Here is a 14,488-nt window from a genome sequence, read left to right as displayed (position 1 = left end):
ACTCATCTCCGTCGAGTCGATGATGCCATCCAGTGATCTCATCCTCTGTCCCCCCTTCTCCTGCTCTCAGTCTTTCCCAGCATCGGGACTTTTTCCAGTGAGTTGGCTCTTCACACCAGGTGGCCAAAGTATTGGAGCTTCAGCTTCAGCATCAGTCCTTCCAGGGCATATTCAGGGTTGATCTCCTTTAGTATGGGCTGGCTTCCTCTCCTTGCAGTCCAAGGGCCTCTCAGGAGTCTCCTCCAGCAAGTCCAGTGACTTCTGACCTACCGGAAGGATCTGAAGGAAGCCTTCCCTTTGAAGGCAGTGGCGCTAAACCGTGGTCCTCGTCTTCTCTGTCTCTTCCCGCATCTGCCCTGTAACAAACTGTCACCTCTGCCCGTGTCTGTAACCCCTGAGGCAGAAGTTCAAGAACCAGTGGCATTTGGGGGTGGAGCTTGAGATCCTCTTTGGAGAGGCAGGGTGCTTCTCTAGAAATATTATTTTTTGAGGTGTGTGATTTCAAAATGCACGTTTGTGTTTTTTTTTCTTTTTAAAACAATAGTATACAGAAAATTCAATGGAGTTCCTTGGCCAGCCCGTGGTTATAAGACTGTGCACTTCCAATGCAGGGGTCACGGGTTCAGTTCCTGGTCAGAGAACTACGCAAGGTACTGCTTAAAAAACAAAAGCAAGCAAGCAAACAAATAGAAAAACCCCAAAGAAAATTCAAGCTCTACAGATGTGCGTGAAACAGCCGTAACCTTGTGTTAGCATTTTGGGGAGTGACCCGTCTTAGTGTAGAGGTCCGCATAAGCACAGCTCCGACAGGCTAACAGGCACCTATTTTCTTTCATGTAACAGCGTCCAGTAGAGACTTTTCAAGTAAATGACTGCGGGCGTGCACCGTCTTCCTTTTAAATGGCTGTGCGTGGCTGTGTTGGAACACCTGAACAGTCTCATCTCAAGGAATATTTTGATTGCTTTTAAATTTGGAGGGGAAGAAAAACACAATTGAAAAAAAAAATTTGGAGGGAAAAACTTTTATTGAACATCCTTATATGTTTTTGCTCATGTGACCAGTTGACCTTCTTAGCATGCATTTCTAGAAGTAGAATCGTGGATTTAGGGGCATATGTGCGGAGAGCTTGTGTGGAGTGCACACCAGCAGGGTCTGAGAGTCCGCTGAGAAGTCTCATTAGCTGAGTGCCGGCTCCTACCTCACGCACCTTAGCAGCCCTGGAAAGGAGTGTGCTGTGCTAATTGATGAGCGTGTGTTTGATTCAGCCATTGGTAATGCTTTCCCAGAACATGAATAATTCCACTGTTTCAACACACTAAGAGGAAGCTGAAGCATTCTCATTTCATTAATAAAAACACTCAGGGACTCAAACAGCCATCTATCAAAAGCACCGAGTGGAGATTTTTAACCCTGGTGTGGACTTCTGTTCTGACCTCGCCCAGGGAGGATCGGGTATCAGGTTCCGCTGTCAGCACCGCCCCTCAGGGGGACCTGGATGTGCTCCAGCATGAGAGCCCAGGGTGACGGCTGGTGGGCAGCAGCCTGGGGAGGGGAGTGCAGGGGGACCAGGGCCGGGACGCTGCCTTCAAGGACGGGGCAGGGTGCTGTGCGGATGACCTGGAGTGAATTATCTCTCTTCATCTCCGAGAGGAAGGAGTGGGTTGAGCCCACAGTGGCGATTAGTCATTCGCAAAGGACTTCTTGGCTTCAGGCTTGAGTTACAGGGGGAAAAAAAAAGGTGGAGTTTCGTGTTCTATGGGTCATTGTTCTCCTTGGAAGCTGAACTTGGTTGCCCTTCAGTTTGGGGCCTCTGTTCTCCTCCATTCCCAGTGACATCTTTCCTGTTTGTTTATAGGATATGGGTGGTGTGAACTAGTTGGGAAAGGGGAAGAGAGTGAATATGAATCTGAAAAAGGTCACTGCTGGGCAGACCCGGGCTTGAAGACCCCAGCTTGTCACGAAGCAGCGTCTGATTTTCAGCAGATGTTTGTAGACGCTGCGCCTCCCTCTCGGTGTCTGTGAAACGTAAGGCGATGTAGTGCTGGCCTTGCAGGGCCCCTGCACGGATGGCCGATGCAGCATATAACCAGGGCCGCGGCTGCTCGGGGACAGCAGGTGTTCTGTGTGTTGAATTTCCAGCCCTTCTGTCTCTGTTGTCCTGAGGTCCAGGAGGGAGGGATGGAACCAGCAGATCCTACACGTGTTCATGGGAGGAAGAGCTGGGTCTGCTTTAGTGTCGCCAGGCACGTTTGAGAGACTGGTGTGTCAGCTGGTCTAGCTAGAATTTGGATGGGCCTGAGCCTGCCAGCTTTCCATGTTGTGAAGTTACGGCTTCGAAAGCAGGCTGCCTGTCTCGGAGTCTGTCAAGGAACTGCGATGGGACTGGGTTGAGTGGTGAGCAGATACCTTCTCCAGAGAATAACGTTCAGTTTCTTTTAGATCTGGCTTCTGGGTGATTTCCTCTTCCCTTGCTTTGTGAGTTAGCCTGACACACAGGAGGGGTTTGGTGAGATAGAGGGCACACATGCTCACCTCTTCAGTTGCCACGTAACGAGCACTGCTCTGAGATTCGCATGGGCGATCTGAACCGTCTCTGTGCCCCCCAGGGGTCTCCGGTGTGGGTGGTCCTAGGAGGAGGAAGTCAGCCTGGGGACCTGGGCCAGTCAGTGGTGTCGGGTGGGCCGTTGGGTGGAGGGGAGGAGAGATACCCGTCTCTGCTCTGGGGAGGGCTCTGCAAGGGCCAGTGACTGCAGCCTCTGCCTGAGTTTGTGTCTGGTGGTGGCTGGCGAGTGGCATCAATTGAGCGGCGTGGCCAGGGCCAGGCAGAAGGTGGTCATGGGCAAGCGAGCAGTGGAGACCCCGCCAGAAGCCTAACTTGGGAAACTCTTTGTAGGATGATGTTATTTTTCGGTGGAGACATTACAGAGGAAAGAGGAATGTGCCCGCGGACGCCTGTGAGGTCAAACTCCAGAATTCTCTTCTAATTCTGGTGCTCTGTTGTTTTTCCTCCCTTCACTCAGCCACCCGACAATGGGCCGCCACCGCTCCCAACGTCCTCTCTCCCGGAAGGCTACTACGAGGAGGCCGTGCCCCTGAGTCCCGGGAAAGCTCCGGAGTACATCACCTCAAGTGAGTGCCTCCTGTTCGGCCGGGCTGTTAGGGAGCCCCCCGTTTCCTGGGATAAAGGGGAGTTGGAGCATACCCAGCAGCATGGAAGTTTAGAGTCAGGAGATCCTGAACCCAAGGGAGGGAGTATAGGAAGGGCTTTGAGAAGTCTAAGGTGTCCTCCACATACCTTGTGTAATTTCAGAGGGGTTGTCCTTTTTTGTGACTCAAAATTAGTGAAATCCCGTTGCCATGGGAACATGTCTCAGCTAGCGAAATGTGTTCCCTTTGGTCAGAAGAGGGTGGTCTTTTGAGGCATGTGCCTGTGGGGTCCCCGCCAGCTTGACCAGGGCGCATCCCTTGGAGGCTGCATTCATGGTGCCGCCAGGAGGGCATGTCTACAAGATACATACAAAACAAACAGACGTCTCATAGCTGTTTGTTTCGTTTTTAAATTTATTTCTTATTCAAGTATGGTCAAATTACAGTGCTGTGTTAACTGCTGCTATACAGCGAAGTGACTCCGTTATGTCCTTTTTCATATTCTTTCCTGTTAGGGTTTATCACAGGATACTGGGTAGAGTTCCCTGCGCTGTGCAGTAGGACCTTGCTGTTTATCTTTTCTCTATAAGCAGTTTGCATCTGCTAACCCCAAGCTCCCAATGCAGCCCTCTCCCACCCCCACCCCTTGGCCACCAGCAGCCTGTTCTCTGAGCCCCTGTTCTCTGAGCCCCTGCCTCTGTTGCTGCTTCACCGAGAGGTTTGTTTGTGCCACCTTCTACCTTCCACATGTAAGTGGCGTCGCGTGGCCTTCGTGCTCCTCTGTCTGACTTACTGCGCTGAGCAGGGTGATCTCTGTGTCCGCCCATGCTGCTGCGAATACTGTCGTTTTGTGCTTTCATGGCTGAGTAGTGTTCCATTGAGGATGTGCTGCAGCTTCTTTGTCCACTAACCTGTTGACCGACATTCAGGTTGTTTCCTGTGTCTTTTCTTTTCCTTCATTCATACAGGTTTTACCAGAATGTTTTTGCCTAAGTTAGGGTTATCACGACACGGCTGTTCTCTTCCTGCTGGGGACTCAGAAGTGCCCCTTTATTGGCAGCCAACTTTCACGTTCACAGAAAGAAGGACATGCTGGCATTGAACACCTTTTTGGAGTGATGTCTAGAGTTTGTTTCTAGAGCTTTGGCTTTATTTCTCCCCCTCATACTCTGGAGTCTGTATAGTCAAAGCTATGGTTTTTCCAGTAGTCATGTATGGAAGTGAGAGTCAAACCATAAAGGAGACTGAGCACCAAAGAATTGATGCTTTTGAACTGTGGTGTTGGAGAAGACTCTTGAGAGTCCCTTGGACAGCAAGGAGATCAAACCAGTCCATCCTAAAGGAAATCAGTCCTGGATATTCATTGGAAGAACTGATGCTGAAGCTCCAATACTTTGGCGAAGAAGTGACTCATTGGAAGAGACCCTGATGCTGGGAAAGATTGAACGCAGGAGAAGGGGACAACAGAGGATGAGATGGTTGGATGGCATCATCGACTCAACGGACATGAGCTTGAGTAAGCTCCGGGAGTTGGTGAAGGACAGGGAAGCCTGGCGCTACAGTCCATGGAGTGCAAAGAGTCGGACACAACTGAGCGGCCGAACAACAACAAAAAGTGCCCTGGCGGCAGCGTGCATCGCCTCGTAATGAGGCAGATGTGCCTCTCCGAGTGTGCTGACTTAGGGAACCCGACTTGCCTTCCCCATCAACGTGGATAAAATGGGAGTGAAAGAGTGTTAACTCGTATCATAGAGAGACTCCCCATGCCTGTCACCCCACTTCCACTGTTTTCAGACATGTTCTCCTTCATCCTCGCTATCTGCCTGCCACCGGAAGTCTCTGCTTCATGCAGACTTGGGCTTTGCCATCGTTCTCTCCCCTGGCAGCGCGCAAGCAGAGCCATTAGAGCAAAGCGGAATCTAGCTTGCTTATTAGCAGGAGATCCCCTTGCGATGTTTTGTGAACATGAAGAGAGACACGCAGAAGCCAGGCGGGCTGGACTCCGAGGCCCAGGGGCCTTTCCCGCTCACTCACGCCTGCTCTCTCTGGAAACTTCCTACAAAGGCTCAGCCCAGCATCAGAAGGTCCTCATTGTTCTGAATGAGGCCTGAGTGAGAGAAGGGATTGTTCTCATGAGAGGGCTGTGAAATCTTGGGTCTTGAGATCTGGAGATTAAATATTTTAGAACCATTTGGCAAAAATGCATTTAAATCATTTCTTAAGCGTCAACTGCCTCAGGAGATAGTAAATTAAGTAGAAAACACACAAAAGTTAAATGGCTTGTTCATTGGATCCCTTTCTTTCTGAGAGCAGAGAATAAAGAACAAAAACATCTTGATGAGGGTATTTCCCAGCTCTGGGGACATTTGGTCCCAGCTGTCTCCCGCCTCCACTCCCCCTTCCTCCAACATGCTTTCAAGACTAGAAATTGATAGTCTTTTTGTTTTACCTGTGGGAGCCTGTGGTTATTTTCGGTCCAAGAATCCCCGCCTGACTGGTGTGTCATGTCCTGAGTTGCTGACGGGCAGGCCCCTTGGGTTGAGCTAATTGCAAGGAAACAGTCATGGAAGGACTGCTGCCTGGGGAGACAGCGGGTCAGCAGAGCCCACACACTGGGCTTCTGAACCCAAGCACCTGTGGCTGAACCTTGGCTGCAGGCGGGGACCCCTCCCAGTGGACCCGTGGCAGGGGGCTGAGTCCGGGTCTGGCCAGGGTCACACACCCCTCACTTATTGTGGACTTGGGGAAACTTTGTTGAGCTCTGTGTCATGTCCGGTTTGTCTGAGAAGCAGGACCGTGATGAGTGTTGTAGAGTGAGGGGTGTGTGGTAGACACGAGACCCTGTGCACTTGTGGGAACCTGGGAAGACGAGTGTTATAGGGCCAGCTGTCATCAAGGAGAGCTGGGCACAGCCTGGGGGCAAGGAAGGTTGCTGGAAACCTCCTCTGCCTCTCACCTCCCCACACAGGGGCCCTGCATGAGAGGCTGGACCATGGCTCCACAGAGCGGCATGCCTAGCAGTCCCTTGACCTGCCCGTGTACTGGCAGCCGCTTCCTGTTTGCCTTCCAGGTCATTCACAAACTTCCCGTGTGGCCAGTCCTAACCTAGAGGCATCCAGGGAAGGGAATTTAGGGGAATGCTGAGTTGATACAGTGTGAAAAGCACCACTGTTGGTCTTGGCTTGGTTTGGTATCCACACACCTCTCTTTACCACGGTGAATTTCCAAACAAAGACAGGAGCAGAGTCATGGTTCAGTCTAACACAATTCAGCTGCGGCCAGAAACTCCCCAACTCCCCCAGAGGATACAGTGTCCTCTGTCCACTTTGGGTGACACTGTTCTCTCATAGCCAAGTCACGCTCTCCCCCTTGAGTGACTGTAACTGTTGGGCCTGATGGAGCCCGATGGAGGTGATGGAGCTGGATGGAGGTGATGGAGCCTGATGGGGATGATGTAACCCGATGGAGGATGATGGAGCCAGATGGAGGTGATGGAGATGTGGAGCTGGATGGAGTGATGGAGCCAGATGGGATGGAACCAGATGGGGATGATGGAGCTGGATGGGGATGATGGGGATGATGGAGCCGGATGGGGATGATGGAGATGATGGAGCCGGATGGGGATGATGGAGCCCGATAGAGAGGCACCTTCTCTGGTGTGATGCTGCATGCTCCTTGGTGGGTGGGTTGACCCAGAGCCCAAGTGGGGCAACTTTGGTTGGTGGGAATGTGATCAAACTTTTAGACTCTCCTGGGGGTATTGGAGAGATAAAGCCATTTCCTGAAAATGATCGGGTTCTCATTGTCTTCAAAATCCCCCCTGGGAGAGTGTGCCAAAGGCTTCTGTGTCATTGTCTGAAACGGGTGAGCCGAGAAGTGGAAGCACCTCAAGGTGGCACGGGAGAGTCACTCCAGGGCCTGGGCCTCACGTGATGTGGGGCTGCTGAAGGAGGCAGTGGGAGGCTGTCCCCCCACATGTGGAAGGAGAGCTGGACTCAGTGGCAGAGGTGTGGACACATCATTGGTGACTCTCTGCCCTCCTGCCCAACTGCATGTCTTTCTTCACTTGGCACAGGGTCCTCATTACCTCCTCACCAAATCATAAATTCCAGCGCCAACAGCAGACTCCTTGATGTCCTGTTTCAGCCTCCAGGAGGTACCCTGGGCTCTGCTGGGAGACCGCCCAAGGGACTGATGTGTTGTCCTGCGTGCTCAGACTCTTAGTCCCAACTGCTTGGTTTGTGAAGTTGGTTGACATTCTTCTAGCATGATTCCATCTGTCCTGCTCTCTCAGCAGAAGGCGGGTCATGAACTCACTGTCTTTTCAGTGAGTGGACCTCAACCTGTGGACCTCAACCCATCCTCCCCTTGATGCAAAGGGTGGCCAGGGCATGGTCTGCTCTTTCAGTTCATAATCAGAATCAGCCAAAACCGTCTTCCTTCGTCAGGATGTGGTCTTGGGTGAGTCACCTGCTCTGCCGGCATCACCCTTCCCTCCCTCTGAGATAAGGACACAACTGTGCACCCACGTCTGGGCGGCTGAGAGGACCAGCGAGGCAGGGTGTGTGCCTGCGGAGCCAGCCTCCTCTTCTCACAGCTTTATCCCACAGCGTGCAAGTATAAATATAAAAAGTACTGCCTGGGGGCTTCCCTGGTGGCTCAGTGGTAAAGAACCCTCCTGCCAATGCAGGAGACACGGGTTTAATCTCTGATCCAGGAAGATCCCACATCCCACGGAGCATCTAAGCCAGTGCTCCATGACTACTGAAGCCCGTGCACCCTAGAGCCCGTGCTCCTCAACAAGAGAAGCCTCCGCAGTGAGAAGCCTGCTCGCCACAGCTAGAGAAAAGCCTGCACAGCATCAAAGACCCAACATGGCCAAAAATAAATCAATAAAATTTTTTAGCAAAAAACACTGCCTGACACATTGGAAGTGCTCATTGAATATTTGTTGCCTGAATGAAATGAAATCTCCCCATTGCTGGTTGATCTAGCCCTTCATTCTCCTGTTGACTTGTTCACTCAGTGTTTACTGAATTTGATATTCTAGAAAGTGAGTTAAGCACTGAGGGGTTCGTGGCCCCACAAGCGGCCATGAGCATGGTCTTTCTAGGATAAAACAGGACTTGATCTGCTGCCTGACTGAAATCTGTCAGCAAGCCTTGGACCGTGGAGTAGCTCGTGGTCTTTCACAGGTTCATGCTTTCTTCCCTGGGCCCTATGTTCCAGCCACACTAAAATTAAAAAAAAAAAAAAACCTTTTATTATGAAATACATTTGTCAAAAAGTACATAAAATATGAATTTATGCTTAATGGCTTTCCATAGAATGGAACACCTAAGTGTCACCACCAGGTCAAGAAGAGAGCATTGTCAGCCCCGGAAGCCCCCGCTTCCTCTTGAGAGCCTCCTCCCCGCAAGGGTCGGCCTGGCTTGGCTTCGGTGACAGTGACGTAAATTCTGTTGAAAAGCACGTGCCTCGCCGCTGTTCGCACAGTGTTCTATGTTTTCCTTTGCGTTTGCAAGTCGTGCTCCTTCTCCTAGACTCTCTTGTCTGGTCGGCGCCATCTCGTCAGCAGTGGAGGCCAATGGCTTTGTCCAGACTTCCCTGTGTGCCGTGTGCGTGGCCCTCTGGTTGCCTGCCTGTCTGAGTACTCGAAGTGTGGATCTGGAGACCAGTTTTATTTAACTTGAGTTAGAATTTGAATTTAAACGGCCACCGTGGCTGCCATGTGAACAGGGGCTGTTGGGTAGATGTAGACGGTGGCATGTGGGGAGGCGGTGAGTGTGCACTTGCACATGTGTGTGTGTTACTGTCGGGGAAGGGGTGCAGAGAAGGAGGAGAAAGGCCTTGACTCAAGCAGCACGGGAGGGGAGCCTGGACTCTTCTCTCCACCGTGGTCTGTAACCTGGATCCTTCAGGTGCTCGAATCCCCCAGCCCCATACGTCTCTTGGCAGAGCATCCTTCCCACCATCATGACAGACACCTCTTAACTGTCACCCTGGCTTTAGCCCACTCTCCCTGCCATTGCCAGAGTTACCTCTAGGGTCAGTCACCCTAGTCTCTTCCATAAAAGTCTCCTCTGACTTCTTTATTAGGATTTAAAAGTTAAACCATCAATCACTCTATTCCCCGCCTCCCTTATTAAATAATTCTTTGCAAGAAAGTTAACATACATGTCTCCTGATTACAGATTACAGTCCATTTCCAGCGAGTTCTGTTCTTAGAGGGTCGGCCAGTTCTTATGCATCCAGTTGCTTCGGCCACAGATTCTCCTAATCCATCCTTCATTCCTCATTGAGGTGTTCACTCCTCACATGTATTATGGAAAACGAGTGTATTTCAGATGTGTGGGGTGGAGGGAATGCTGAGCTGAATCACACTACCTCCAGCATCTTTCGAGTCAGCAGGGCTGAAGCAATCGAGATCACTGGCAGTCACTAGTGTTGCTTCATCGTTTTTAAGATGCCTTCCATCCTTCTGAGGGCTTTGCATTTAAGTTGATCTAACAGTCCTCCGGATGACGATGGCAGCATCCACTCAATGGACATGAGTTTGAGCCACCTCTGGGAGATTATGAACGACGGGAGTGTGACGTGCTCCATTTCGTGGGGTTGCAAAGAGTCGGACTAAGCGACTGAACAACAAACAATTTCTCTCTTCTGCACATATGTATCACTTGCTCTGTGCCAGGCCCTTTGCGAAGCACTGGGACAGTCACATCCAGCAAGGGGGTCTCCCTTCCTGCAGGGGAGACAGCTTGATGCGGGACAGACAGACAGGGGTGACAACACAGCGGCCAAGTTATGTGCTGAGTGGTGTGGAAGCCGAGGGGAGGGTCGTCTCACCTGGCATCTGAGCTCAGGCTGCCGTAACACAATATCATCCACTGGGTGGCAAAACGATCCTTTTCATGTTCTCAGAGTTGTGTAGACTTGAAGCCAAGATCAGGGCTCCAACGTGCTCAGCTTGTGGTGAGCGCTCTCTTCCTGGTGTGCAGGTGGCTGCCTTCTCATCCTCACATGGCAGGGTGAAAGAACTCCAGGTCTCCCTCTTCCTCTTCTCAGTGGATTCAGACCCACTCACATAACCTCGTTTAACCATAATTACCTCCTAAAAGTCCTGTCTCCAAATACAGTAACATTGGGGTTGGAGCTTCAGCACATGAATGTGGGGGGCACCTGTCAGGGCTGGAGATCCAGGGAGGGCTTCATGAGTTAAATCCTAAGTGATGAGCATATATCCAGGCAAGGGTAGGAGATGGAGTGGGATGAATAGGGAGCCTGGGTGAGAGCAGTGTGTGCACAGATCCTGAGGAAGGGAAAACGGGCTCCCGTGGGGACCCTGCAGACAACCCAGTATATAAGTGTTGACGCTCTGCAGAGTAGGAGGGGCAGGTGGACATCTGTGACAACCCCCAGGGTGGCCTGACTGAGAGGGGTGGTCTGGGTCTGGATCTTGAACCTTAAGAAGGGTTGGTGCGTGTGGTGATGCCAGGAGGAAGGAAGGCATTGCAGACTTGAAAGAACTTTTAAAAATATATTTACTTATTTGGTTTCCTTGAGTCTCTGGTTGCAGTGCACAGACTCCCAAGTAGCTAAAGGCTCCGGATCACACAGGCTCAGTGGTTATGGGGCACGGGCTTGCTTGCCTCTTGGCACGTGGGATCGTAGTTCCCCAAACAGGGATCACACTCTGGTTTCCTGCATTGGAAGGTGAATTCTAAATCACTGGACCACCAGGGAAGTTCTGGAAGAACCTTCACATCAAGGTGTGGGTGGGAGTTTCCTTTGGCAAAACCCATTGTTGAGTAGGGGTCATGGCACCCAGCGAGAATGTGGCGAGGATTTAACAGTGTGGGGCCTGCAGGTGCCGAAGTGGTTTTTATAAATGCAGAATTCTTAGTCACTTCATTTGAAAACTCTTGGGTTGGGTTTCTACTACCCAAGTCTGAGTTATTTTTCCCCTAGTTTTGCCAGTTGATGTTTTCCAAGCACCCTGAATGCCGAAACCCCTCTTCACTTACAAATAAAATGATGGAGCCCACAGGTCGTCCTCAAGATAAGGTTTTTGCTCACTTTTATTTCTCATCTTTGACAGATTATGACTCGGATGCGATGAGTAGCTCTTACGAATCCTACGATGAGGAGGAGGAGGATGGGAAGGGGAAGAAGACGCGGCACCAGTGGCCTTCGGAGGAAGCCTCCATGGACCTGGTGAAGGACGCCAAGATCTGTGCCTTCCTGCTGCGGAAGAAGCGCTTCGGGCAGTGGACCAAGCTCCTCTGCGTCATCAAAGACACCAAACTACTGGTAAAGCCTCGCCACTCGGTTCTCTTGTGTAGAGTCGGTGAGGCGCAGCGGGCCATCTAACCGGGCGGAACCTATACCCGGGCGGCGTTCACACTGGTGGACACAGAGGGAGCTGAAGCGCTGGCCCGTGATCGGCCGTCAGCAAGCCTGGCTGAGGCTCCCGTGCCTTTAACGCCCTTTTCTTGCCAGCTCCCTGAGCACTCAGCGGGCAAAACCATCCCTGTCTCGGGCCAGTGTCTGCGGCTCATGTCAGTGGAAATGCACGCTGCTGGAGCTTGCCAGACGTCTCAGGATGGATTTTCTCATTTGTAGTGAGTCAGTGAATTCCTCAAAGCCAGGTCATCGAAGGCGGACGGGCAGGCCAGGCGAGGTCTGGGGGACGGTGCCCAGGAAAGGAAATTCTTTTGGAGAGCTAAAGGCTGACTCTTTTTTCTTTTTTTGTAACTCAGGGAGGCAGACTAGAAAGAGTAAGTAGCAGAGGAGCGGGGGCAGGAGGATGCACACCCTTTGCTGCAGGCGCCAGGCCACCGGGGAGCCTAGAGGGGGAGCCAGAACCTTTGCGTCGCATCCTCTGTCCCTCCTCCCTGCTTCCTTCCCAGCTTCAGAAATCACAGTTGGTTGTTGGCATTAAGAATGTTAGACTCTGCTTTTGTATTTTGTTTTTCCTTCAAATGAACCTTGGGGAATAAAAATCACTAAAAATTCTATCATTAAAACAGAACACGTGAGGGTGTATGGTTCTGTACCTCACTTTTCAGTGGAGCAGATAACCTCCCTTTAAAAAAAACAGTCTCATCTGTGAATTATGGGAATCTTATATTACTAGATTCTTAGGACATAGTATGTTTTTTGATTCATGGTTTTGTAAAAAAAAAACAAACTTTTTTTTTAAGCAGTGAGAATACATGTTTTTTTCCACATGTGTGGCCTGAATTTCTCCCAAATTTAGACTATGCCAAAAAATGATGATGCCACGGGGGAATTTTAAAGTAAAGAACGAAAGAAAAAAAGATTAAAAAGATTAATATGGTCCGTATTTACAATCTGACATAATGGTTGCAAGATGTGGATATGTTATATAAACGCTTTAAAAATACACAGTTGGCTCTTGTGTAAAGGGCTTCCCTAGTGGCTTAGCTGATAAACAATCTGTCGGCAATGCAGGAGACCTGGGTTCGATCTCTGGGTTGGGAAGATTCCCTGCAGAAGGGAAAGGCTACCCACTCCTGTATTCTGGCCTGGAGAATTCCAGGGCTGTATGTATAGTCCATGGGGTTGCAAAGAATCAGACACTTGACTGAGCGACTTTCACTTCACTTCTCACGTAAAAGAGGTTTTAGAGCACGCTGTGGGAAGCCTGTGGTTGGGGTAGGGTCAGCACTTGTCAGAGGCACTGAGTCCACCCTTGGCCCAGCCCCAGCCCCAGCCCCTTCCCTTCCTGTCTCTTCCTTCCCTCACTCCTCATCTGCTTCTTCCATCACTTACCAGGTCTCCCATCTTCCAAACCGGGATGATGATACCATTTAGAGTAGCTGTAAATATTTAAGAAGGGATGAATGGAAAGCCATGCAAAAGCACTCTTTGATGAAATGTAGAATCGAAGTTTTGTTATGAAACTTTTTTTCATTCAAAAATGACCTACGATCCAACTGCCCAGATTACTCCTATTGACACTGGAAAAAAAAAAAAAATTAACAGTGTTAAAAGCAAGTACTCTCTAAGTCTCACAGAACAGAAAGCTGTAAACGGAAAACAAAACAGCAGCCTTTTCCCCTAAATGCCTGCAGTGTGTTTTCCCATGGGCGCCACCATGACGAGCTTCTTTGAATGTCCTTCCAGAACCTGTTTGTCTCTGCGCCCAGGCAGCTCTCTGATGGGCACTGAGATGTGCCCAGACCCCTTTAGTGCTCTCCCGAAGACCCTGCCCTCAACTGGCAGGTGCAGCTTGGCAGCCGTTTCTGTCTATTAAATGCTGATATGTATGCTCTTCATAAAATGATTCATCTGTGTTTTAGAAAGAGTAGGGACGAGATAGGTAGCCATGAAATGAGGTAAGTTGCGGTGTGTCCAGGATGCTGTGTGCCCACGCCAGAGAAAATCTAATACATTCATGTCACCTGTAGAGGACGCTCCGCTAGAACATAAGATCCATCCGGACTTGACACCCCGCCGAGGCGCGTCCGGGTGCTGGTTAACTCTGCTGAGTTACGAGCAGGTGTGTGTGTGCGTGCACGGAGGTGCGGCCTGGGTGTACCGCGGGGCTCTGTGTGCATCCCCGGATCTCCAGGGGCTTCAGCCTCCAAGCATCTCTGCCCTTCAGCTGGACCTCCAGGCGCTTCTCCAGCGCTGCTTCCCCTGTGCCGTAAAGGACTTCCTTGTACCCTTACTCTCATTTCTCCCGTCCATCACAGTGCTACAAAAGCTCCAAGGACCAGCAACCCCAGATGGAGCTGCCACTGCAAGGCTGCAACATCACCTACATCCCGAAGGACAGCAAGAAGAAGAAGCACGAACTGAAAATCACCCAGCAGGGCACAGACCCGCTTGTCCTCGCCGTTCAGAGCAAGGAGCAGGCCGAGCAGTGGCTGAAGGTAACTTGTTGTTGCTCTTGTTTCTGAGCCAGTTTCCTTCCCAAACCTCTTCCTGAGATCTGTTTGTTTAATGTGCATTTTTTTATGCACGCACGGGCAAACAGTGGATTAACCTGTCTTTGATGTCTTGAATATTCTGATTACTTTGAGGTTAATCATTTTAAATTTTGTCTTCAAAAGGGCATTCTGCCTCCTGTTTGCAATCTACTTCTAGAACTTTCTCTTTTGGCTTGATTTTATCGTTTTGCTTTGTCATGTCCAAAGTGAAGTGTTAGTTGCTCAGAGCCTTTACCGTCTGAGCCACCAGGGAAGCCCATCGTGTCTAGATGTAGTTTTTTTTTTTTTTCCCTGCTCAGCTTTCCCTGGGCCTTTTAAATCTGTGGATTTAAGTTTTTTTTAAAGTTTTTTCTAAGTTTTGGGAAAAGTTTTCGGCCAT

General features: G+C 50.5%; 1 protein-coding gene across 3 annotated transcripts in view; it reads left to right on the top strand.

Annotated features, from left to right (window-relative positions):
* Positions 1-14,488, top strand: part of AFAP1 (actin filament associated protein 1) — a 149,405-nt gene that overhangs the window by 66,817 nt on the left and 68,100 nt on the right. For all 3 annotated transcript variants that reach the window (XM_061420935.1, XM_061420933.1, XM_061420934.1), the window contains exons 4-6: positions 3,022-3,130; positions 11,250-11,461; positions 13,873-14,052. In XM_061420935.1, coding sequence (XP_061276919.1) covers positions 3,022-3,130; positions 11,250-11,461; positions 13,873-14,052 — 501 coding nt within the window. The remainder of the gene's footprint in view (positions 1-3,021; positions 3,131-11,249; positions 11,462-13,872; positions 14,053-14,488) is intronic.

The sequence above is a fragment of the Bos javanicus genome, chromosome 6 (assembly GCF_032452875.1).
Source record: "Bos javanicus breed banteng chromosome 6, ARS-OSU_banteng_1.0, whole genome shotgun sequence".
Classification (NCBI taxonomy): Eukaryota; Metazoa; Chordata; class Mammalia; order Artiodactyla; family Bovidae; genus Bos; species Bos javanicus.
The sequence above is the reverse complement of the archived record's forward strand: the minus strand, read 5'-3'. Positions and strand labels throughout refer to the sequence as shown.